Below are 26,893 nucleotides of genomic sequence, written 5' to 3'. Positions count from 1 at the left end.
ATATGGAAGTTTTTGGATGAATACTAAAATATCAAAACTTAAAAGACTTTACATATAGCATATATAAAAAAGTAAAGAAACATGTTCTTTAACTTTTGTGGGAGGATATTAAAATAGTTTTTTATAATTTAAAAGTAATACAATTTGATGTTTAAATAGTAAGACTTTGTGGTAGATAAGAACATAAGATATAAACAAAATAAAAGATTAACAAATGTGTATATATTCTTCTCGGACCACCGTACGCATAAAATTTTGAAAAACTTTGTCTTCAATAGGGGTACAAAGTGATTATCCCTAAAACACATGTTTTATAATCCAGCAAAATATTACTGTTAGAATAAAGCCCAAATATATATATATATATATATATATATAAAGTGACATTCAAATGAGAATAAAATTAAAATGAGAACAAATGAGAATACTTAAAAATTACATTTTGATGCATTAAAAGTCCATAAAACTATCATAGTGCTAAACTAATTATCATTATTTAAGTGTTTAACAACACATTGATCCATCAAAATCGAAAAACTCAAGTTTTTTGTTGGATGCATCATTTTGATGAATATGCATCCAAGATGGATGCACAAAAAAAATGTGATTTTGTCGATTTTAACGGATCAATGTGTTGTTAAACACTTAAATAATGATAATTAGTTAAGCAATATGATAGTTTTTAAGTGTTCTCACCGTTCTTATTTTAAAAGTGTTATCACCGGAGTGTTACCCTATATATATATATATATATATATATATATATATTAAAACAATAGGAATACTAGCTTTTTAAAACCCTCTTTAATTTAAAACTATTTTTAAAATTTGCAACATAGGATAAATCTCTATAATTTTCCACAATATTTATTTATTTATGCAATAAAAAATATTAAATATATATTGGTATGTAAAAAATAAAATTGATTTTGTTTCCTAAAAACCAACATTAGTTTCATATATAGATTACATAATTGTGTCGACACATCACATCATTGTCATATTTTTTTTAAAAGTTGGTTTTTGATTTCATCTTCAAATTCTTTTCGACTTTTAATATAAAAAGTAATTGAGTTGTTAAATTTTATGTGCTTTATACATCATTATATTTTTCAAAAAATTTATATGCTTTAATGTATTATTATATATTAGTTCATGTTCATTTTTATTCTTTTTACGTAGATTATTTTAAATAGTCGCATATCGTGCGGGTAAAAAACCTAATATATATATATAATATATATATACACTATAAGTATTGTACTTAATAGCTACAGTGTTTTGCTATAGTATCCCTCACATTATCATTTACATGCTTTGTTAAATTATCAATCGTTTTTCTCAGTTGAAATTGAGAGATGCAAATATAGAGAACCATATGTTGGAGGCTCCCACTCAAGAACTCCATGATGAGGTATGTTGTCCAAGTCGATGTTTATCTTTCCTTTTATAATTAGGATCTGTTTTTTTCTTATCATTCTTTTTTTTTTTTATGGTTAGTGGGGTTTCCTCCTTGTAATTAGGGTAGTCATTAGCCCCGCATTATTGAAAATCAGAAAATGAAACATGGATTTCTACAACGTAAGTTGATAAAAAACAAGTCACCGCAAAATGAATAATAACTTTGAAGTGTTATATATAAACAAATGTATTATATAATATTAAGAAATGAGAATTTCTGAAACAATTGTTTAAAGCCTTAATCCTTATCAAGACTTTCGCTCTTAAACATTATTGCCCTTAAATTATGTTTTATTATGTTTGTATTCGTGACTCGAACCGACTTGTTCATTTTATAATGTCATAACCAAGTTATAGATTCAATGTTTTAAGGGCTTCGTAAGCTTAAATATGTTGCTGGCAAATCTATATATCTATATATAATATATATAAGAGTAAATGATATATATAGGTAGTTTGTGTCAGTTGATCTTCCAATTGACGATTTGTAATTTGGATGTGCAGATTTATCATCTCTATTATCATAACTCGGGACTAGGTTCCCAAGTGACGGTAATGAGTGCAATGGGATACGAGATCATCACGAGGACCAACGATGTCCAATTAGTACATCGATAGGCTCGAGAGCGTTGTTAATCGGTTAATCATCCATCTTATCTGCTAAATAATTAATTACATTTTATCTGCCAATTAATTTCCACTGTCCGACTTTCTCGGCTTACCTTGTTGAAAGACCGGATTATTGTATTATTGTTTTAATGTCATTGTTCAGACTTATTTAGTGGTTTATTTTTTTTGTTGTTGCTTGCGGCTACTTATATCAATTATCTGAAAACCTTAATTTACAATATGAGAAACCCAAACCTTAGAATATTTCATATGAAAAAAAATGTCATATAATAACAATAAATTTTTCATATATGATATAGATTAAAAAATATTACCGATTGATGAGAGGTGGTTGCATATTAACCATTTAGATAAAAATAGGATTTGAAGTTTGTTAGATGAACTTGTTAATTATTAAGTACCAGAGTGCAACCCCGTACGATACACGGCTACAGTGGATCCGAAACCCCCGCCTTTCTATCTATTTGTGACTGGAATGTAATGACTATCGGTTTAATTGAAGCCACGTGAGATATAGGGTATGTTTGGCACAAAAGCTTGGAGCTGAGACTATAGTTAAGGGCTTGGGGCTGGAGCTTGACGTTGGGGCTAGGGGCTGGGGCTTTTTTTTCAACTCTCTTCTTACAAGCTTTTATTTTAAAGACCTTTTGGGGCTTTTAAGAGTTTTTCGGGGCTGGGGCTTTTAATTTCTTATGTATTGCCAATCAGGGCTATAGACAAATTATAAAATACTTTTGCTGTCGCAAAATAATATGATCAGTTGATCAATTTCTACGCCTAAGAATAAAGATAACCACCCCATGTCTTGCAAAGCAAAAGATCAAGAATGAAGATAACCACCCCATGTCTTGCAAAGCAGAAGATTGGCACCATCTGTGAACAATACCATCAATGACAACCAGTCTATTACCTTTTTAAAAAAATCGTCTACAAATACCAACCTATGTAAAAGACAACTATTAGATTGTCACACTATAGTGTCTACTTATACTAACATAATAACTCTAATATAATCTAATACCATGTTAGCTTTCAATTTATATTAAAAAGAGCTTAAATAGACACAATTGCTATGATGAACCAATTCCTTTTTGGCCAGTGCGTTATTTTTTTAACAATATACCGAATGTTATTAGCTTTACTATAAGAAAACCAAAAGCACTCCTAATTATCAAACCTGCCACTAAATTAAATGAAAGTGTATAAGTTAATGAACATAATTGCATCTCTAACTCATTCGACAAACTCTATCAATCACTAAATATAGAAAATAACACAAAAAGTTATGACAACATTAATTAGCTTCATAATATATCATTATGAATACCATACGAACCATCAAAACACCTTTCCATCACTCAGTTTTTTCAAAAATCGGTTACAACTCTTAAACAATGAATGAGAAATTAGCTTGATCACGTTCTTTCACTAAACTTTGAAGAATGATTAACAATATACAAAGATGATAACAATTAGAATTAAAATGCATTAAGTTCCTCGTAAATTCTATCATAAATTTGATCACAACTTAAAAACATTTGTAATGTACAGTTTTGAGATTCCATCTTACATTGAGGACACAGTATTACTCTTACGTGCGTTTACAGAGCATAAATGATAGCACGATGACACTATTATAGAATCAAACCCTATATCCAATGAGTATTTTAAATATAGCTCTACCCAACAATTGAAACCTTGGTACTCCCCATATTGGTAGTATATGTACCGGAATTGAGCTTCAGGGGTGTGTGCTGCACCAGGGATAGCAAACGCTTCCAGATGACCGAATCATCACTCGTATCCTGTTGCGGGTCACATATAATATCAGTAGCCTGATTGCATATACCCTATACATAGAGTGATAAGCACCAAAAGGGAGAGTTACCTCAGTTTCACCATTCAGAAGTGCATGTGCTGTTGTTTTAGTTAGTTTCTCCACAGTGGCATCAATGAAAACAATCATTGTATGGTCAATTCCTTAACGTCCAGCTCGATCCTGAATGTGGTGTCTCAGCAGGTGTTAACACTATAACACTCTATAGACATATAACCTTATACACTACAAATCTATTAGAGAAGAACACATAAAAATGCACGAAGACCATACTTACATGCTAGAACTCATATTTATAATCCACACGTCTAGAAGCGAATGACATCGCTACAATGTGGACCCTTTAGGTGGATGCTTTCATAGGCAAGTTGAATTGTAATACACGAAACTTTAACACTAGGCTTGGCATTTCTATTTTCATAACACACACTTAACTTGTAACTGTTACCACGTATCTATAGACACTAAACCACAACATTCTTGCCTACCTAACTATGCTAAGTTTCCAGCATAAATGTACCTCACTGGTGGAAAGGAGACCCCTGTGCCTCATTGCATCACACCAGACTTTCCCATCCATGCGGGAAAGACTGTTCCTGCACTTTCCTCTCGGAAATGTAAAGTTGTACATGGATAATTTCAACCTGGCACCTGCGTGACTGTAAAGGAAATAAAAAGACAACAACTTAGACACACAATTTGTTGAATGTCAAAAAGACAGGTACAGTGTCAATAGAATTTACTTTATAAAATCCTATTACTATGTTTGGATAGCATTTTAGGATTTTACAAAATGGTTGGGTACATAATAGTTATATAAAAGAGCATTTTTTTATACTACGGTTTAGCCAAACCAGCCCGTTTTGACCCAATTCCAAGCCCAGCCGACCCTTCCAGTTTAAATGAATCATTTATACTCTGTATTCCATAGTATATTAGTATCATGAATACAAACCAAAAGAAATGATAGGTAACCTCTTAGATATGTCAAGATCTTTAGTGACTTTTCCCATGGCTCGCTTTAATTCCTTAATTCGTAATCATAATTCCTTCATTTAATGAGCATTGTTAGTTGGTATTGAAAAGCTAAGTAACCTTTAGCCCTTATTAAATGATCTTTCATCTCTTTATTGCCTTCCATCCTTGTAATGTCCTTACAATACTACATCTTGATCATGATCAAGAGTTGCACGACCAGCCTCTCCCTAGCAAACAATCAAAACAAAAAAAGTAATAAACTATTAGCTTTTTACAAAAAAAATTTATAACTTACAATATTTTATTGTATCCTATTGCCATTGACTGAAATCTAGATTATAAAAAGCTCAAAATGCTATTTTGTATTTAGGAAAACATGTAACAATATAAGGCAACTATTGCACCATAAGCATGCCAGCCTGGACATAGGACCCATAAAAAGGCAATTATTTCTATGATCTATTCAAGACCGACATCAAATGGGAAGTAGATGCGAAAAACAAAAACAATGCCTCTACTTAAACTAAACATAAGATAAGAAGTTTATATCATTCACCAACTAAAATGACATTCCTCAAATAACCACCCAAGGTAACTTCATTGATCAATCAAGCAAATCTATGAGCTCCATAAATACCCCGTAAACCTGGAGAAAGTAAACAGAGATATTTGCTTTCTGGATATACCAGCTTCACTAACTAATTCTAAATACACCTATATACCACAAGAAAACATATAGTCGAAGCAAAGATCAAACCTTTTTCCCATCATTTAACAACGTATTCTCTTTTTAGCTCTGTCCACTATTTCCTTTTGCATCAACATTTTCTACTAAAACAAAGCAACAACATAGAAAATGACAAATAGTCAAAACGTAAGCAGCTATAAATATATCTAAATACTATAAAATACGCTGAAAAAACCAACCTTTTCCTTTCATATCATCATTGTTTTCACCACTTCCTAGATCATGATACTTAACATACTCATCTGAAGTTACGGAAAGCCCGTCTTCAGTAGAAACTCCATTCATGTATACTTTCTTGCGTTATGTATTTAAACTCCACCATACCACAATCTCTTCCAGGTTAATTATACAGACTCCATATTTCTTGTTGTCTAAGGGGTCAAGGCAGATTATTTTCGAGTATATGTACAAAGGGGTCCGACGCTTGACCAATCTCTCATCACCTAAAAAATCATAATCTATCTTTAAAAAGTGACGTAAGAAGTTTTAACCATTTAAGAAACTATGAGCAACACTCGAGTGGTTCAACTACTTCCCTAAATAGTTAATAAATGTTTCTTAATCTATTTGTTTGACATAAAGTACTACTTATAAAATCCCGTCATAGGCAATCATATAGCTACCTCTTGATACTAAACTTCCATGTCCATATTAAGTAACTGATTTTCTAGGGTAGTGTTCCGTGCGTTTATTCTTTTTCTGATATTTTTGCCTCATTTTTCTTGATTGCCCGTTTTTTCCTAAGAAGAAAGCAAATTTAGAAAGCCACCAGAACCAGAGTTCAAACTATAAAACAATTTTTGTCCATGTCTGCATTTTCCCTGTACACAAAGTTGTAAAGTGAAAGTTGATGCATAATAGAGATGCAAAATAGGTCGATCGCGTGGGTTGGGCAAAGAGTCAAAACAGGTTATACATTGAGATTATTGATATATGTGATAAATGTATAGATACTATATTGAATATAGGAACTGGTAAGAAAAAAAAAAGGAGAAAGATTGACTTTACTTACAGTCTAAAGAACCTTTGCCATCTACCACAGCTTTGGCACAGAGCTCGGATGAATATATTTTGACTTTAATTTGTGAACTCAGTACTATAAAGCTCTATCCCTTATACAATCTTATACATTCCCAGTACTAAGTTTATACAATCTTATACATCCACGGCAAACCAGTTTATGTTTTACTCATAACCAACAAATTAGTAAGTATAAAAACATATAGTCGAAAGAACTACATAATGGGTATATTGTCTCACCTTGTAAGACTATGGAAATATAACGAATATTAACATTATACATATACATTGGTTCACATTTCATTGGTTCACATTATCCATTTAGTCATCCAAATTCAATCCAATACAGATTCAAGCAGACCCATCACTTGAAAGAGTTATAGAAAGTAACATACAACGGATGTCAATATATTAAACAAAGGAAGAAAACTAACCATTCCCAATGACCGTTCTTCAGAGAAAATTTATAATTGAATCATCCTCATCTTTGCCAGCACTACACCTACAAATCAGAAAGTGCTAAAACCATTATCGAATGAGCATGAAGTCCCAATCCCGAGAGTTATAACTGGGATTGTCACGATAGTCACCAAAGAGAGAAATTTGGACCTATTGTTTTGTGACTGGGCCAAATGCAGGCTGTGTTTTATCTATAATTGGTCAATATAAGTGTGACTAAAAATTATTAGACGATTCGTACTCCCGAGTGAAACATACTCCATACTACAGTTTCTAATGCAAAACGGTTACCTTCAACTCATTACTTCCCATTAATAAAGTTTCTAATGATCTGATATAGAATATGGGGAGGCAAATGTTGTGACCACAAACTGCAGTATATATTACTGACATTGAAAAACGACCATTGTCGTAATAAAATGCAAAATAAGTTCAAGTTTGGAACACTTTACAGCAAAGGATAGTGTTCCCATTTGATCCGCAGCATCACCAGATACCTTAAAAGCCCAATATGCAGGATGGCCCTCGAGTAAGTATTGCTCATATGAAGCTTCTATAAAATATCTAAAAAATCATGCAACATTGGTCAGAATCTTTGAAAACTCAATAAAGTTATAGTTTACGGGAAACTTTTTCATACACGGATTCACCTAAAAAAGCTATATAATTAATAACCTAATGTGATACAATTAACACATGTAACCTATCCAAAGTCCAAACCAATAATAACAATCTTCTAGAAACAAACAAATCCTACTTAAAGAAAAGGCAAAATCTGAACAATCCACTTTGTACAGATGAGAACAATTTCAATACGCGGAAAACAACAAAAAGTTTCATCGAGTGAAACATATTACCTGCTTATTTGTTATCTTTTACAAAGGGGAGTCACCTTCAATGGAAGCATAACCTGTGTAAAAAGATTTAATAATTGAAAACAAAACCTCAAATAAAGTCAGAATATATATACATATACCTGGGATGTCGAAACTTGGACAGGAGAAACCAATAAAGAAAATCATGACCGAGCTTCACCTCACCCCTTGCAGCCTTCTTACAAGGCCTGCGTATATAAAGGTGAGTTTGGTCAAGATTATTCATCAGAAAATTCAGTTTAATCCAAAAAAAAAAAAATGACTAAGAATTACATGAAATAAAACCACCTTATTTGATATAATTGGAAGAAAAATCTATGAACCTTGTAAAAAACATACATGTGCCATAAGGAAGGAGAGATGAGACTCAACATTCAAACAACAGTAAACAAAAATCAAAATCAGAGAAAATAACCTTGTTCACATACCATTTGTTTCTTTGAGACATAACATCAAACACTTTGAGGGCAAAACTTATTGCATATCCAATATTAGGAGAATAAAGAAGCAACTCGATGAAAGCATAAGTAAAGACCCGATTTCGAAACATCATGCAATTAATGTCCCGTGGTGTGCTGGTGATCGATCAAAGGAGGCTCCGAGTTGCATCAAGGATTGGTGTTTGATGATCTTCGAACAACCGATGAAGTCTTTGGTTACGGATTCTTCGAGCAAATCTGCTTGGATTGGATGTATAGTCATCGTCAGTATACACGAGTATGGTAACCACGCAATGCGGCGGCGTTAGCGGGGACGGCGGTTTTGTGTTATCGGTGATGATATTATTGGTGGTGGCAGCGGTGTCAAATGGTGTAGGATTGTAGATTGATGTAAAGGTGATAGTGAAAATATTTTAGAAGATAAAGATTAAATTGTAAATTAATTCATTAAAAACATAAAATGTCCAAGGACACTTTCGGTATTTCAAAGGCAGAACATTCTAAAAATAGAAATAGGTTTTTGCTTTATAAAGTAGTAAAGATAAAGTTTACGAGGGGAAAAATATGAAAAGATGGAATGGAAGTCTAATCAATGAGTAACCGGAAATAAGCATTTCTTTACTATGTATTCTCCAGTTTTTATTAAAAGAAAATAAAAGAGAAGATTAAATATGGGAAGAAATGATAGAAAATTATATAAAAAAGAGGCATTCTCGAGTTGAAAGAAAAAGAAAAGAAAGTTGATAGTTGAATATATTCTTGAGTTAGAAGAGAAGGAAAAGAAAGGGTAAAAAGATACAATTTTACATTTATAGTCTTGTAGTAATTAAAACCTTTATATAAGTTTGAGGGGTATAATAATAATTTAACCACTTTTCCTTTTAAATCTTGCCAAAAGTGACAAGAAAGTTTTGGAATCAAAACACTCTATTTTTCCCTTTCTTTTAAAACAAAAACTCGAGAATGCAAAAATTAAAAATTTCTTACCCTTTCTTTTCTTATCTCCTCCAAATAAAACTCAAGAATAGAGCCTTAGTCTTTACTTAATGAGTCATCATTTAATATTTATTTTTTTTCTCTAATAACACACCTAAAAGAGATGGTTTCCTTAATCCCTCGTAAGAATTTCAAAGGTCCGTGTTAACGAACTCGGTGACCATTCAATCGGCCTGGATGCAATAAGGTTTTTAAATGTAACATAAAAATATATTTACTTTTTTAATTAGAACGGCAACATAAAAATATATGTATATATATAAAACATATTAATCAACAATTTTAATGCAATAAACCAAAAACTAAACTTCGATTTTTTTTTTATTATATATATAGATAGATATAGATATAGATAGATACTGTAATATACTTTATTATATCAATTGTTGAGTTGTTTGCATATAAGTAGCTTTTCATGATGTACCACCTCATTCTACCCAATTTATGCGTTAAAAACAACTTTGAATTCTAACCTCATAAGATATTATAAGAACCAAATAATTATCGAGAACCATTTTTGTCCATTTGATCATTTAGATCAAGGGTTAGAATCTTTTGATAGGATTATGTACTAATTTTGAATTGAAATTAATTACAAACAAATAAAATTGTGAAAAGGGCATCTATAATATAACTAAAAGAGGATGTTGGGGGTACACTTGACACCCCTAAGGCGCGTTTGGTTCACAGAACGTTTTGGGAAGGAATAGAATCTTTCAAAGGAATTGGAATTTGAAGGAATGGAATTTGACAGAATGTTTTTGTTTTTTTTGAAAATTCAAGTGATGGAAGGAATGAAATTCCTTCCTCCATCCCCAAAGAATGGAAATTCCATCAAATGATGGAATGTTTACATTCCTATGGAATGAGATTCCCTTTTCTTTGTGCAACCAAACGCACTAAGGAATGGAATTCAATTCCAATTCCATCAAATTTCATCAGATTCTGTGAACCAAACGCGACCCTAGTCCTCCTCATTTAACCTAATCCTTCCTCCTTATTAATCATCTACTTTTTTAATATTTATTTTGATAAATAAACAAATGGCCGATTATATATATATATATATAACCTAGAAAAAACATTTACATATTCTAAATCTAAACAAAAACCACGACCATTGAAACAAACCTACGACAAAAAGGTTTTATAATTATATATTTTGTTCATATATTTAATCATTATTATTATATTATAATTATTTAACGAATTCTTATGTTATTGTTTTATAATCCATTATAGGTTTATCCTGACTTCTTTTTTCGACAATAAAAAATAAGACCGCATTAGTTTCTATTGAAGATTTTAAGCCAACACATGTTAACCGTCATCAATGACTCCGTGTTGTGCATGTATGAACTATTTCAGAATGGAATAACCCGAAGAAAATCAAAACGTTCAAGATGGTCTTTGTTGATGAATTGATATGTATTTTTTAAATTATATATTTTTCTTTAGTTTTCATAATTATAGTCTAAATTTGTTGTTTGTATTTGTCTTAAGTTTAGATATAACAAACTAAATTTTTTTTTTAAACTAAAGTTTACAAAAAATGCGTAGTGTTATTTATAATATAATTAAAAAAAAGGGTTGGGGGTACATTTGGCACCCCTAATCTTCCTCTTTGAATATAATCATTTCTCCTTATTAATTCTCCACTTTTTTAATATTTATTTAATAAATAAACAAATGGCCGACATTATATTATTATTATCTTTATTTATTTATATCTATATATATACACACACACACACATATATGTATATAACCTAGAAAAAACCCTCACATATTCTAAACAAAAACAAAAACCTACGACCATATATTGAAAAAGCCTACAACCAAAAGGTTTTTTAATTATATACTTTGTTCATATATTTAATCATTATTATTATATTATAATTATTTAACAAATTCTTATGTTATTATTTTGTAATCCATTATAGGTTCATCATGACTTCTTCTTCAAAAACAAAAAATAAGACCACATTAGTTCATCTTGAAGATCTTAAGCCAACACATGTTAACCATCATCTATGACTTCGTGTTATGCATGTATGAACTATTTCAGAATGGAACAACCCGAAAAAAAATCAAAACGTTCGAGATGGTCTTTGTTGATGAATTGATATGTATTTTTCAAATTATATTTTTTTCTTTGGTTTTCATAATTATAGTCTGAAATTGTTGTTTGTATTTTTCTTAAGTTTAGATATAACAAACTTTTTATTTTTTCTTTTAACTAAAGTTTGAGGAAAAAAGGGTTAACTAGATTCAATATTTATATGGAGTTAATTTTCATATGTTTTCTTCTTTAGTTTTCGTAATTATAGTCTAAAATTATTGTTTGTATTTGTCTTAAGTTTAAATATAACAAACTATAAATTTTCTATTTAACTAAAGTTGAAGAAAAGGGGTTGATTTGAACTTAACATAAGTCATTTACTTAATTTGTATAACTCATGCTACGAATTCTCTATTTTTGAATATATGTTTTCAATTAGTTTATTTCCGTTTTAACTATAAACACACTTCTTCAACCTTTTGCCTTATATGATTCGTTTTATGTTTTATTTTCAGAGATTTTTTTTATTTGCTATCGATTTAATATACTTGAAGTCTTTTTTATTTAACTTTAATTAATATATTCTGATATTACCCGTCCATTGGACGGACCTAAACACTAGTAATAGAAATATAAGAAAAAGAAGGAAACACACGATTTAGATTTATGTTATGGAAGTTGAGAAAATTATGAACTTAATTTTGAAGTTGTCAAAACTTTGTTATTAACTTTAATTTAATTGATGAAAATTATTTTTTTGACCTGACAAAATTCACGAGACATATCGCTTTTTTTATAAAAGAATTTAAAAGAAAAAATTGATTAAACAGTATTCTTTTTTACCTTTTATTTTAGATATGATTTGTCTAAAATTTTGTATTTGAACATTTAAAAATGTATATATTTTAATGATATATGGGCTACAATATGTGATTATATTTTAAACTTGTAAACAAATGAATTATAAAATTCAAAAGATTTAAAAACCATAAATCTTTGGATTATACACATGTAAACGATCATATTTATGAGGTATGCGTGTACAAGTTGTATGCACATGTGTTAATTACTTTGGGATAAAAAATCATGTGTGTTTCATTGTACACATGTGTTACAGTGTGAATGTGTTTATTTTAAGATCAAAAGAAACATTTGTGTTTTATTTTAGGATTAAATGTAGTTTTGAATAATTCCAATCCCTTCCTACTTCTTATCTTATTTGATTAATATAACAAGAAATGAAAATGATGGTTTAAGGGGAAAAAAAATTCATCACGTACACATATTAATTAATGTGTAATTCATTTCAAGAATTTTAACTCCTCATTACGCTGGTAACCAACGAGATATTCAAGAAGCTTTTTCATTTTAAATTAGAGTGAAGGCCCGTGCGTTGCACGGCCGGGCTTCACGGGTTATTTTGTACGTTTCTTTTATTTAGCGGTTTTTTCTTATGATAGTTTGGAATTTTCTAAACAATACAAAATGATATCAAAAGAACTAAAAGACAAAAGGCGTTAACCTTATTCAAAATCAAACTAAAGTCAACTTGATAAACTAAAATAAATACTTCTAAAGCTTGAAATACAACTCTAAAGCCAGGGGTGCTAAGTCCACTTCTATCTACACACTCTCTCGATCTCAAAGCCCTTCTGATAACCTGTCGTATAAGAAAGAAAAATGAATACGGCTGAGTAAAAAGTCCAGTAAACGGATATGACAAAAGCTGAAATATAATATCAAATGCGGAGACGTATATTAAAAGAACGAACTTATTACCTTAACAAACTTATTTCAAATCAAAGTACACATACGCATAGTTCACAAATACCTTATACATTAACAAATCAAATTAGACTATAAAACCAAGTTCCATAAAATAATGCACATAAGAGTCAAACAAAATTACTTGTCAAAGGGTCGAACGCTTCTTATGACACTACGAAAACGCAAACCGTCAAACTTACAAAATGCCTAGGACCGATCCATACATTAAAGTCGGATTGTTCGTGTTTTGTGTCGGCCGAACATAGTGGTGTTGGTCGTGACCTATTAATAACTTTTTCTTGTTGTGTTGTACCAAAATGTGGTTTTATTAAGTGACCTATGAAGGCTATCTCTTCAGCTTTGTCCAATCATTCCGCTTCTAACCGTTAAGCTCTCTTTCATTAAGAACATGAAAAGCAGTTAAGTAGCCGGGTTATTAATGTTGTAAAATCCAATTTTTTTCTTTCAAAAGTTATTGTTCTCTCTCCTTGCATTACTACAGTGCCGTTGCTTGCGAATGTTTTTGGTGTATCCTAATTATGTGGGTGTATATTAGACACGACAAAGAGAATGTTATATTGGTTGAAAAGTGTAACTCTCAACTAATAACTCTAAATAGACACCTGGTAAGGAGCCAAACAGACCAAAAGTACTTATTAGCATAGGAAGTTAATCAGTTTTTGCTCATTCTAGTACTAAAGGCAATTTAACTTATTTAAGTACCAGTTTCATTTATAAAAAAAATTTGTAGTTCTATTATTATAACTCTCTTCTAAGTTTGAAGTAATTTTCTTTGAAGGGCCAATCCGTTAGTTTTCTTTTTGTTTTTTTTTTTTCCATTCTTTCATACATGACATGTATGTCACATTCTACCCAAGTTATACCTATAAAAAATGTGGTAGTCCAAGTATAACTGAATTGTTTGTGTTTGGATATTTATGATACAAAAGGTAATATTCTCCAATAGAACCCATTGTTTTTGCTATTGCATTCGTTACATGAAGAAACAACCTTGTCATGCTGTATCAAATTCACCGAATGTCAAAAGTTTTGATTGTTCATGTAACAGACTTATAATGTATCTTGTGTTCTTTGCTGGTGTAGCAATCTTTGCAGACGTCTGCACAACAATTGATGATGTTGCCAACGTTATTTCACTGGCTTTGGAGTGACTGGACCATTCAGTTGTTTTGCTCACCAGAACAGGCATGACAACTTGGGAACAATTGAAAGCCTCACACTCTTCAACATTGGAGTAGTTCCGTCCCTTGATCTCAAACACATGTTTGCTACAAATCAGATTCAGCAAAAGAGGTGGCATAACAACATCACCTCACCTGGGTCATCCTCTACAAAAACCATTAAAAATCGGCATGTTGAAGGTACACTTTCATCTTAAAGATTATTGTAAGTGAGGTAACCGCGTAAAAAGTGATGCTCATACCTGCAACTCTTCATCCATTAACGACTTTGATGTTCGGCTAAGCAACCTTTCGCCGGGCTCATCAAATAAAACAACAATTGTAGATGTACTTTCATCCCTGATATCCAGTTCAATCTTAAACCTGGTATTTATTCCACCCAACATGAAGCAAGGTCAAGATCATTTTAATGGACTAAAAGACACATCATAACAAAAAAGCCTATACCATGATTTCAATAATAATGAAAAATATACCCAAACACAAATATGCCTTGATACGCAGATATGTCAGAGCTGTGTTACATCCTGCACACCAGAACCCACTATCATCCCTGGTTAGGCCCTTCCTACACAGGCCATTGTGCACGTGATCAGGTACCACTCATTCCTTATTCGAACATCAACCATCTCAATTGTAGTTTTGAACAGAATCATCTACACCAGGAAATACATAGAAAAGGTCACAAATCATAAGTTTAATTACTCACAGTTATTGTAAAGGCCATAACGGAAACCAAACCTCTTCATCAGGGAACAAATTACGTTTCCTATCGTGTCCCCACTCTAAAAGTTCAGCAAGTGTGTTCACTGTTGGGACTTTATGAATTGTATTTAGATTGACCTGATTTAGGTCCCTGCCACTCAAAGGAACACCCCCACAACATAAGATTCGCAATCCATAGATGACGGGGAATGTTATGTCTAAATTAGTATGCATATAACCTGAGAGCCGATTTGAAGGTTTGTAGTGCACGCACATCATCACCATCAATTATCTGCGTTGATGATGAACTTGGCACCTCCAATTCACCTACAAAACATGTAGAAATACAACCTTTATGAGTGGTATAGTAGGCAACGTAAACAGAAACACGTGTATGAAACCAACTTACCCATATCTTCTTTGCAGTCATACAAGTTAGAATCACCGAATATGAACTCGGATTCTGTAACTTTTCTTATCATTTGATCCCCCAGTTTAACCCACCATGTTACACGAATCTGCCGTCCACCGCACTGATATATAACATATAATTACATTGCGTACCAGATGGTAAAATATATATGAGTAATGTAAACAACAAAATTCACACCTATCTTTTCCAAAGTTGAAAGTAACACTAATTTTTCACCCTACGAACCTATTTTTTTTAACGAAAAATACACTTTAGTTATTGGGACACACAGGATTGAAGAGATAAACCTTCCATTCTTTGGAATGTCGGCTCTAATTGGATCTCCTTCCGACCCATGACCAACCAAAATCTCTTAGTCTGAATCATCAAGGCACCTGAAATTATTGACCAGCAAGAGTAGATGAATAGTTTTCAAAGATTACGGGTAAACATAGATCCAAGAGAGATATCGAATATAACATAGGTAAGCTCTCGCATTCACCAAACCGATAGTAGGTATGCCCTTTGATCTCAACAGCTTTTCACAAAACAGGCGGAAGCAGATTATTAGATAAAGATATGCCAACACTCATTTCAAGAACTATATGCATACCCGTTGCTCTTGTTTTATTAGTGACTTGGTTCCTGATCAATTTCTCAGTCGGTTCGTCAAATATAACCATAACGGTGCATGTGCTTTCATCCCCCACGTCAAGATGAACCTTGAATATATTGCTCATTGTATGCAGAAAACTTTTACTTCAAGATGGCGTGAACAGGTAAAATGATACTGAATAAAGCTAAATAAATTTATAAGGCATCAAGAGTTATTACAATCAACTCGCATAAAAGTATAATACATTCATGTAATAATGGGACAACTTACCAAGAAACTTTTTTGCGCTCATCGAAGTGAGGATGAGGGCATAGACACACGGGTTGTCTTCCTTTTTCTTCAGCATATCATCCCCCAATGATCCCCATTATGTCACTTGAAGCTGCCAACCACTGCACAGAGGAACACAAATGACTTACGGATCCATCTCTATTGTCACATCTTGTCGAAATATAATAATGCAACAACATAATTCAACATAGATGTTTAATGTAGGTTCAGAAACATCATTTGAAGCTACAGGTTGTGGTTTGGGTTCATCTACAACATACTTGATTAGTAATAGATCCTGGTCGTTTGTACCTCAACTTCCTCGTGAAGTAATGTCTACTTTTAAACAACTTTATAAAAAGGAACGAAACTAATAGAGAATATGAATTAAGAATCCTATCTGGTTTTGGAACTTGTTCAGTTGCCAAGATTGTTTACACTTGATCAACATGTTTGAAGTTTTCTTCATCATATCATCGTTTATCCCATTTATGACCAACTCCCTTGTATAAGATCGAAAAACTTCACTAACCTGTGTGCTTGGAAAGGCTTTCCCATCGGTTCATTTTGGAGTCAATTATTTAGCAGCCTCGTATGCATGGTTAGAACCTAAAAAAAGGAAAACAATTTTAGATATTATACACTATGAAAGTTTTTTTTTTATTTTTAAAAAGAAGATTAATTTAAGCCTAAGAGATGATGGGAGTCGATGGTACATGCCTTTGAGTTGTGGCATGTCAGCATCTCTTTGTGTCTTGAAATGACCATCCATATAACAAACATTGAAAGATATTAGATTATCAAGCAAAAAAAAAGATTAATTTAAGTTTTATTCACTTATACTTTTCTCATTTATGTGACTGAAACATACCTTTAAATGCATCATCTGTGGCTCTAGATTGGAACAATTGGTTTCAAACTCCCATCTGCCTTGGTAGTGACGTTTTTGCAGCTACTGCACATGGGTGTTAATGGGATGGTTATGTTGGTCAATACTTTTTTGCATGTCCTATTTGTTTGTTGTGGTGTCCACTTGGTTAAGCGTGAGTTCACTTTTGGTTTGGCCTTGCATGTTTATTACCACCGTCTCTAATCATATAAATTTAAGCATTTGATCATTCGCAAAAACATAGAAACCGGAATATTGTAAATAAGTTCAATCATAAACAACTAAATTGGGGAAAAACCACATCATCAAAAGTTAATTGGACAATAAACCACAGAAATATGCATGACATATAAATGGAAGCGACCTTGTATTTTTTATCATGACCCCATTCCAAGAGATGACGATGGGTTGCAAGCTTCATATTCCAGTTACAAAAAATACGATGGGTTGGAAGCCTTATTTAAAAAACAAAAGATTACCTCGATCATATTCCAAATTTGTAACTGCAAATCCCACCATAAATTTAATCCATGTCTAAAACCTACAAAACAAAACAAAATAATATAAACAATATTAGTTAGTATAAATTATAAATGATCCATAACAAATAAACTCCAAAACTCAATTTAATCAACGAATATTCAAAAATAGTCAAACAAACCCTAAATCTATATGACTCCAATTATCTATCTTCACTATTCAAACTATCATCTACCAACATCTACACTTGAAACTACAATCTTGGATTGAAGAAACTGTATATAAAAATCAAAAAAATCAACAAACATACCCCATATCTCAAAACGAATATCACAGACCTAAGATTCCCAACCAATAAACCAGTCTGGTTAATAGAAAAAATAGAAGAATAAAAACAGTCTTATCTTTAGAAATAGAAAAAGAAAAGACAACCCCAAACTTCTTGTTATTCATGTCAAAATCCTCAATTTCTTCATTCTTCATTCTTTAATCATCCTGTAAAAAAAAATATATAAAAAATGGAAAATATTATCATCATAATCAACAATATAATCAGATGTATTTGTAGCATATAACTGTTTGAATTATTGTAAAGTTCTCCTTACACACACCCACAAACACACCAAGATATGCCTTTGATTTAAAAACACACCGAGAGTTCTTTTCCCTTCTAGCAAAACCATGTAACATTAAATTAAAATAAATTAGGAACAACAGTGAATATTTGCAAAATTTAAAAACAAATAAAAAAAATCCGACTTACCTGTTTATTAGGAGAATAAAGAAGCAACTTCGGGTGAAGATGAAAGCATAATTAAAAATCCGATTTCGAAACATCATGTAATTAGTGTCCCTCTGGTGTGCTGGTGATCATTCAAAGGAGACTCCGAGTTGCATCAAGGACTGGTGTTTGATGAATTCTTCGGTCAGATATAGAATGTGTTATGCATATGTGTGTTAATGTGCGTGGATGTATAGTCTGTATACTACTGTTAGGGGATGAGAAGATGGAATGGAAGTTGATTCAATCAGTAACCTAAAGTAAACATTTATTTAGTATTTTACTTAAGACATTATGATTTAATATTTAATTTACTGGTATTTGGTTATTATTAACTCATCTAATATCCTATATTATTAACTCATATATTAATCATTTATATTTGCACATTAAATATTCTAAAGGAACCTAATTACATCTATTAAGTACTAATCGATAAATCGTCAATAATACGTTAATTTTTCCACTTGCTTGATAGAACTTTTAGATATATATAGATAATTGTTCATTATTTAAATTAGCTACAATTTTGTCTCTATATATAAAAGTTCTTATAGTTCACGACAAATATTTAGTTTTCATATTATCTTATGTCTTATATATATATATAAAAATATATATATATATAGGGTGGGGATTTTCGAAAAAGGTGTGTTAAGGAAAGAAGGTCCTATTGGTCAATCAGAACGCGACATGTGTAAAAAAAAAGTGTGGGAGCAATTTTGTAAATAAATTAAACTTTTGTGAATCTTGGTCAACTTGGGCTCTCAGTCAGCTTGGTCAGCTTGGGTTGGGTCAGCTTGAGTTGGATTAGCTTAGCGTCTGGTTCAGGTTGGGTCAGCTTGGAGTCTGGTCTGGTTAGGTCATCTTGGGTCAACTTGGGTTAGGTCAGTTTGGGGTCTTGGTCAGGTTGGGTCAGATTGGGGTCTGGGTCAGGTTGAGTCAGCTTGGGGTTGGGTCAGCTTGACACAATTTAGACATAATCTACACAAATGTAGATTAATCTACACAAATGTTGATTATGTCAGCTTAAGTTCTGGGTTGGGTCAGCTTGGGGTCTGGGTCAGGTTGAGTCAGCTTGGGGTTGGGTTGGGTCAACTTGAGGTTTAGGTCAGGTTGAGTCAGCTTGTTGTTTGGGTCAGCTTGGGGTTGGGTCAGCCTGGGGTTGGGTCAGCTTGGGAGGTCAGTTTGGGGTTGAGTCAACTTAGGTTTGAAGTCAGATTATTTACAAAAATATCACCGCGCTTTTTTTTATAAAAAAAGGCCACATTTTACGTTCTGATTGGTTTATAGGATTTTCTCTCCCTTCTTTCCTTAAGACAACTTCTCATTTGATTAATATAGTCTATATATTTCTTTTCTATTATAAATACAACAAACTTTTGATTATATCATATATTTAAAAAAAAAAATAATCATATGTTGCATTACCATAACTATTTGTATAAGTCAATTCCTTTTTTCTGAAAAAAGATTATGATGTCATAGTTATATCATGAAATTTTATGCTTTAAACAAGTATTTTATAATTTCAAATGCGTAAAATAATAAATTGTTAAGGCTTGGCACGCGGAATTTTAAATACGTGATTGTTACAAATCTTCCAATTTTTGATTCTAATGTGTTTTTATTTTCTATTTCGAATATAAATCCAACTTTTTATAAAAAACGTATCTTCACACTGAAGTTGGACAGTCCAACAGTAATAGTTTTGATTTTCTTCATGTTGTTTCACCCCGGAACAGTCCATACATCACAACACGGAGCCGTAAATTAGTGTTTTTATTATTTTTCAAGCTTTTCTTCAAAAATGGTTTACTCGGCTCTTAAATATCAATATTTAGAGAAAAATTGTGTTTTTACAAAACTTAAAAAATAAATAAATTAAGAGGGTAAATTAGAGAATTTAATAATAATTGTCGATTAATTCATTTTTTACATGAAATGTTCAATCAAATATATAATCTTTTTGAGTTTCGACATTTAGTTTATCGGTTTTTTTCAATTAATTAAAGTCAGCAATGTTTGTAAATTTATAAATCTATAACATAATATCATAATAATACCCGGGTAACATCCGGGTTGATAAACTAGTATATATATAGAAAATGATAATGACAACCCATTTAAATTTTACAACATACAAGTTTTAATGCATCAAGTTAATTTTATTTACATTATCAATTATCATTAAAAGAAATTCATATATGTATACTAGCCTTGTACCCGCGCAATGCGGCGGGGCATAGGAAAAAAACGTTGGTTAAGTATTGGTACCGTGTTATTACATGAATGTATGATTCAAGTAAAGTGTTTTTTAGTCCGACTGAAAGTACAAACCGTCGTTGTTGTTTTAGAGTGAACGTTTTTTATGTTGATTGATTATTAAATTCAGTAACGCATGTGTGTTTTTTGGGTATACTATGTAAGTAACTTCAGGGAAGGGAAGGGACACGCGTAAGGGTTTTTTAAGGGTATTTTTAAAATTTTAGGGATAAAGTGTTTGATGGTAGTATAGATTAAAAGGGTAATTTAGAGATTTTAAAGGTAGAATGTTAAATTTTTTTGGAGTAGTTTGTTTATATAAATAGTATAGATTAAGTATTTATTTCCTGACGCGATGTGACTATGTGAGAATTGTTATAATTAATTATTGTTGGATGTTATATCACATAGACAGAAGGCATTATACATGTGATTTATGACATACTGTGGCACCAGAATTAAATAAAATTCATAAATGGATACAATGCAAAACAATAATTTAACCACTTTAACATTGCATATATAAATAATTATACTAATAATCGTAAATCCGTAAGTCAACAATAAAAGCATTAACACTTTGATACAAGCAATGAAATTGAAAAGGGACACGAGTAGAGGATGAAGCATGGACTTGAAAAGTGGAAGATGCCATCGAAGATAATGATAATAGCCAAGTGTAATTTTCACAGGATCGAGAATGTTTGTAGGCATAAAAGATAAGATGCTTAATCGTTTCTCGAATAAAAAAAATTTATGTTTGTACATTCTTAGTCTTTTTTCCCCCAGTATAGCCTTTACTACTGCGGATTATTTTCTCTTCGTTGGAGGACGCTTTTTCTTCTAGAATGTCTGGTGGACGCTTTTACCACGCACCTCTTTATATATAAAGATCCATCGCAATAAATTTATCTACAATAAAAATGAATAATTGTCCTAAATAAAACCACTTGCGTATCAGCTAACCCGCCACCAGTCACCACCTGTCATTGCTACAACCTTTGTCAGTGTCCCCACGACAATACACTGCCTAAAATGGAAGATAACTTATAAACACATTGATACTGTGTTTATTTTTCTCAGTAGGAACATATTAAAAACCAACAATATGATTGCATTGGGACATTGTCAACCGACTATTATCCTCATGACCCTTCACAGTCTGCTTACCTTCTTGTTTACGTGACAATTTTTTTTGTAACAGTCGACAGATAGGTGTCATAGGTATATCCACTATTAGAAGTTCAAATCACTAAACAAGTCATATATGAGTAAATACTGAGTTAATGTAAAGTACAATATTTATCAAGGAGTCATACTTCCCGATGTTAGCACAATTTGGTTGCACAAAAGTATGCATAATCGGTGATCGTTAATCAAAAAATAGAATATCCACCCCCCCCCTGTTGATTCAACCATTCAGGTAAATTGCCCAGGGAAAAAATAAACAAAAACTGTGTGATGTTAACTGGCGACCCCCAGACAATGAGCAAAGCTTGTATATTTTGGCTCCCATCCTATCTCCTCCCGTGTCCTTGAGTTGTTCAATTTTTTACCTAGAACACCATCTGTGCCTGCACAAGCATCATCTTCATAAATTTCTATGTTCCCAAATATAGTTCCTATATATTTCAGTTACATAATCCGACAAATTACATCAGTCCCGTCTTATGTAATCTAAACTAACAAACTGAAAGACAATTGAATTAACATGTGTCGTCAACTATCAAGGACATAAAATTTGTGGTTACAATTTACAACACCTAGTAATTGGTAAATATACTTTGTTGAGGTATGCAAATAAAATCCGTGAAACTTATGTAATCAGTTTCTCTTTTTCGAAAGTAAAATCTCTCGTTATGTTACTTTACCTGTAAAGCCCACAAACGTATTCTCAAACTTCCCACTCTTAGCAACCAAGTCCATCACTTCTTGTCTGTGAAATCAAGATTGTTAATATGATATACATTCCATGTATGGAGATGGAAAGAAAATAAGAACAAACCTGGATACAGGATGATTGTCGCAGCCCAAAAATAACCGACCGCGAAGTTTCTTTTTCAGAATTGCAACTGAAAGAGAGGCAGCATCCTGTAGGGATGCAAAAATAAAAATGAAGAAAAACTCACTCCATATCAGATAATGTGAACATTAATGAGATCACACAAGCATAGAGATGCCAATTTTAATCGCTAAACTAAATATTAAGGTCACATTTGGGTTTATCACTTAACATGTAAAACTGTCAGATGAAAAGCGGCTGCTAGAACAAAAATAGGTAAGATTCACCTAAAGTGTATATTTAATGAGTAAAACCTTTTAAAACTACAAATTAGTGTAAGTGAGCTATATGTATGTAAGATTATTGATATTTTAACAGACAGAAAGTGTAGCCTAATCCCACCTGTTGCATAACAAAACTTTACTCGTCTTGATGATTTACCCAACTCACAAAACCCATCCAGTTTACAACTTTAACATAGAAATTTGGGTCAACTTAATAGGAAAAGTAAGGGCACCTCATAATGGATGAGATTGACAAGGTGATCTGGGTTGGCTTCAACAGTTCCCACTCGCAAGTAATATAGGTGCATTCCTCTATCTACTTTGTGCTTAAAGAGTTAAGACTGAATAACAGAGATTTGTAGATGCACTTTGGATATATGAAATGTAGCAAGATTCAAGTGGTACAAAGGATATGTAGAGTCCTGCCAACCTAACAACACATCCACCCGCATCCAAAGCACTCTTCTCTGCTTTTAAAAGAATATCCGTCCTGGGACTCTTCCCAACTGGTACAACAGGACTGTCCTGCATGCCTCATTAAACGTGAAAGTCATTTAAAACACAATGTTGCAGAAAAACGGAAATGATGATATTAAATTATGAACTATGTAATACAAGGTTAGAAAAGATTCCGCTAGGAGCGGAAAGAACTATGTTAGATGTGCCACCTCATAACAATCTCCATTGTCATAGCGATCGTATGGTGCTGAACTTGAAGTAAACAGAAAAGAACCTTCACCATTCCAGAGTGATGCAGCTGCCCTGTTTGTTCATAAACAAACACAGATAATGGATTTTGTTAATGTATAAGCTTTGGGGGTATCTTCAAATACTTGGATGGAAGAAATTGTCAATTAAATGGGAACGTAGCTATAACTATTAAAAAGATGTGGCAACCATTTAGAAGTACTGGGAAACAAAGTGCGTGAAGATGGATGTAATGTTTGTGCCTTATTAATTACTATATAGATTTCCACAATGCTTTTAACAATCAGAAACTCGACTTGATTACAGCATAAGTACTCCCTCTGGCACAAAACAATTTCGATGCTCCACTGAGCACATAACACAGACAACCTTGGACTATATCAATCTCATCAATAATTTGAAATAATGGCAACAGGAAAAAAAAAGTACTGCTACTTTATACTTCTCCGGTAAAAGAAATCTAATAGCTAATATGACACATCCCAAACTAAAAGATGTTGCAAATATATTAAAGGGGGAAGTTCATGTGTATTACCCGACTTCACCAGCATAGTCTGAACTCCTAGAAGGCGGGGCACAGAAAATCACGAAAGGGAATTTATGGTCCCTCTTAACTCCCTTTATAGTTGGAGTAATCCCCATTTTGATAAGTTCATCATGGTGGTCAGTTGTAACCGTCTCCCCAGTAATTTGGCATCCTGGATGTTCCTGAAAGCAAAATGGCAGCATCCTTCAGCAATAGCTATAGCAAAAAGTTTAGAACAAGAGTAAGATGAGCTACTTTTTACATTCTTAAGTTACCTAAGCTGTAAAGTAAACAAAAGGAACTGTAAGTTCCTCAACTTTAACGTTAAAGTCCAATAACAAAAGCCAAATCAAAGAAAACGTGATCTATAATAAAGTTATAGAAAATAACATTTTGTTTATCTAACCTCACGCCATTTTTCTGCAACTAAGCGACCAAGAACACCTGGTCCAACAATCAGCAAATCACTTGCTCCAACATAGGAAGAAGATGAACTGTCTAGTTCTTCACTTGCTGCATCTTCAGTATCATCAAGTTTATAAAGGATGTTGGAAGTGAGAATCATCAGAATTGAAAAGTAAGATCAATAATAAAAGATAAGTTCAGCAAATATAGTAACAAATAATATATAATAGTCTGATACCCTATCATCTCTCTATAACGGTTAATTGGCACACATCCCATACTCGTTAATAGGTGTATTTGACTCAACAACTAGATGCCAATTTCACGCATAAATAACATACTTGCACATTATTACTGATCTACACAGCATACCTTTTTTCTCACCATTCAGCTTAACATAATTATCATTTCCTATTGAAGTATACAATTTGTTATTTTGTTACAACGAACTCAATGCCAACCAGAACTAGTAAATATGTTGACATAAATGATTAAAATTATCTTTTACACTGTATGGTTAAAAAAAAATTATGTTGCATTGACTGGTAGTGGTAAAAATGTCTAAATACATTACAATTCTGTGCAGTTTGTTCCCAAATGTCCAAAACTAGTGCCTTTTTTACCCCCCACAAAGAGGAGCAATTTCCCATAAGACTAGGGGTTGGGGCTAAACAGGTTGACATAACTGACTTGTTTCCTTATTTGTGTTGGGTTCGGTTTGACTTAACCTCCCGTTAAATTTAGCCTTTTTGAAATTTAATGCCTAAAGTTTAACCCGCCAATGTGTACTTTTTTCTAAGTCAACCTGTCATGGATGGTCCACCTGTTGATATATACCTCTAGGTATATTAGCATATATCCAAGGGCACCAGACTCTTTCTAGGACCAAGCCCTGAACTACACTAAACTAAATTATGCTACTTTAAACATGGGTGTCTCCCAAAATCGCTTCTTTGTGTCGATAGCTAGGTTCAAATTTAGGTTGGACTAAACACAACCTCATTACAACAAGAATTCACATATTGTCAACTATGTTCCTGGCAATCTACACCTTTTGGGGGGACTTGCAAAAATAATCATCATCACCAATTTGCATACAAATTATATAATATTCATAATTGGATACAATATTACAATGCAAAACAATAATTTAACCAAATTAACATTGCCTATATATACATACATATATATATATATACTTATACTAATCATAAATCCATAAGTCAACAACAAAAGCATTAACATTTGGATACAAAAAATGAAAATGAAAAGGGATACCAGTAGAGGATGAAGCATGGACTTGAAAAGTGGAAGATGCCATTGAAGATAAAGATAATGATAAAGATAAAGAAAGGGTGTGTTTGGATTTGGGTATAACAGAACTGTTACTGTTTCTAAAGAAACAGAGTGAAGGTTTTAAATTGCCTGAAAAAGAAGAAGAAATGAGTGTGGCGAAAAAAGGCGGAGATACGCAAATAGATGAACACATGATTTTGATCATATGATGATTTGTGTGTTTTGGATAGGAATTGGATATATTATTATGATGATGATGACACTTGTCTTGTTGTAGTGTGTACCTATTTTTTTGTGATGTTCAAGAATAAACCAGTATGAAAGTGATTACTTGATTTTTATTAATTTTTTTTTTGATGTGCAACTTTTTGATATATATATAAAACTAAACAATGTGTAACAATATGTGAAGTAAAAGATTTGTCATTGAAATAATTTGAACAAATGAGATTTATAATGTTGAATTAATTTTGATTGTAGAAGGATAAGGTTAAAATATCTTTTTAATTTTCGTAACATTGTATATTTTTTATTTGTTTTTGGTTTTATTGTAAGATAAAACATAAGATTTCTAGATTTATATTACAATTGGTTAGGTAAAGGCTTGTTTGCAAATCCAACATTGTTTTGGTTGAATTATGATATTGTAAGGTTGTTATAATAATATTGTAATGATGAAAGACATGAAAAATAAAGTTGAATGTAAAGGGTTCAGATCTCACCTTATGTGAATTCTTTTAATTGTAGTTTAACATGATTTATTTTTCTTTTCGCTAAAT

The 26,893-nt window shown here is 32.1% G+C and overlaps 2 protein-coding genes and 2 long non-coding RNA genes across 11 annotated transcripts; 1 reads left to right on the top strand and 3 right to left on the bottom strand.

Moving 5' to 3' along the window:
- Positions 1-1,276: 1,276 nt before the first annotated feature.
- LOC122602364 lies at positions 1,277-2,250 on the top strand. Its single transcript, XR_006324229.1, has 2 exons — positions 1,277-1,414; positions 1,966-2,250. It is a non-coding gene; the product is annotated as an uncharacterized LOC122602364 (long non-coding RNA).
- A 1,307-nt stretch (positions 2,251-3,557) lies between these two features.
- LOC122599940 lies at positions 3,558-8,683 on the bottom strand. 8 transcript variants are annotated; one of them, XR_006323964.1, is made up of 12 exons: positions 8,437-8,683; positions 8,110-8,196; positions 7,991-8,043; positions 7,586-7,697; positions 7,109-7,176; positions 6,278-6,475; positions 5,834-6,097; positions 5,664-5,737; positions 4,904-5,133; positions 4,449-4,587; positions 3,980-4,090; positions 3,558-3,896 (listed from the first exon to the last, which is right to left on the bottom strand). It is a non-coding gene; the product is annotated as an uncharacterized LOC122599940 (long non-coding RNA). The 8 variants fall into 8 exon arrangements; XR_006323963.1 differs by having other exon boundaries at positions 5,834-6,475; XR_006323970.1 differs by having other exon boundaries at positions 5,664-5,734; positions 5,834-6,475.
- Positions 8,684-15,032: 6,349 nt separating this feature from the next.
- LOC122601680 lies at positions 15,033-15,983 on the bottom strand. Its single transcript, XM_043774421.1, has 5 exons — positions 15,901-15,983; positions 15,590-15,713; positions 15,420-15,507; positions 15,217-15,331; positions 15,033-15,131 (listed from the first exon to the last, which is right to left on the bottom strand). Exons 2-5 carry the CDS (start codon positions 15,660-15,662, stop codon positions 15,033-15,035), a joined length of 375 nt encoding a protein of 124 aa, XP_043630356.1. The 5' UTR covers positions 15,663-15,713; positions 15,901-15,983.
- Positions 15,984-22,142: 6,159 nt separating this feature from the next.
- Positions 22,143-26,318, bottom strand: LOC122599520. The gene is made up of 9 exons (XM_043772047.1): positions 26,097-26,318; positions 24,820-24,932; positions 24,423-24,595; positions 23,848-23,941; positions 23,594-23,704; positions 23,413-23,502; positions 22,899-22,984; positions 22,765-22,829; positions 22,143-22,467 (listed from the first exon to the last, which is right to left on the bottom strand). The coding sequence occupies exons 1-9, from the start codon at positions 26,305-26,307 to the stop codon at positions 22,358-22,360; spliced, it is 1,053 nt and encodes a 350-aa protein (XP_043627982.1). The 5' UTR covers positions 26,308-26,318; the 3' UTR covers positions 22,143-22,357.
- Between the last annotated feature and the right edge of the window lie 575 nt (positions 26,319-26,893).

The sequence above is a fragment of the Erigeron canadensis genome, chromosome 5 (genome assembly GCF_010389155.1).
Source record: "Erigeron canadensis isolate Cc75 chromosome 5, C_canadensis_v1, whole genome shotgun sequence".
In the NCBI taxonomy this organism is placed as follows: Eukaryota; Viridiplantae; Streptophyta; class Magnoliopsida; order Asterales; family Asteraceae; genus Erigeron; species Erigeron canadensis.
This window is presented reverse-complemented; position numbering and strand designations above follow the sequence as displayed.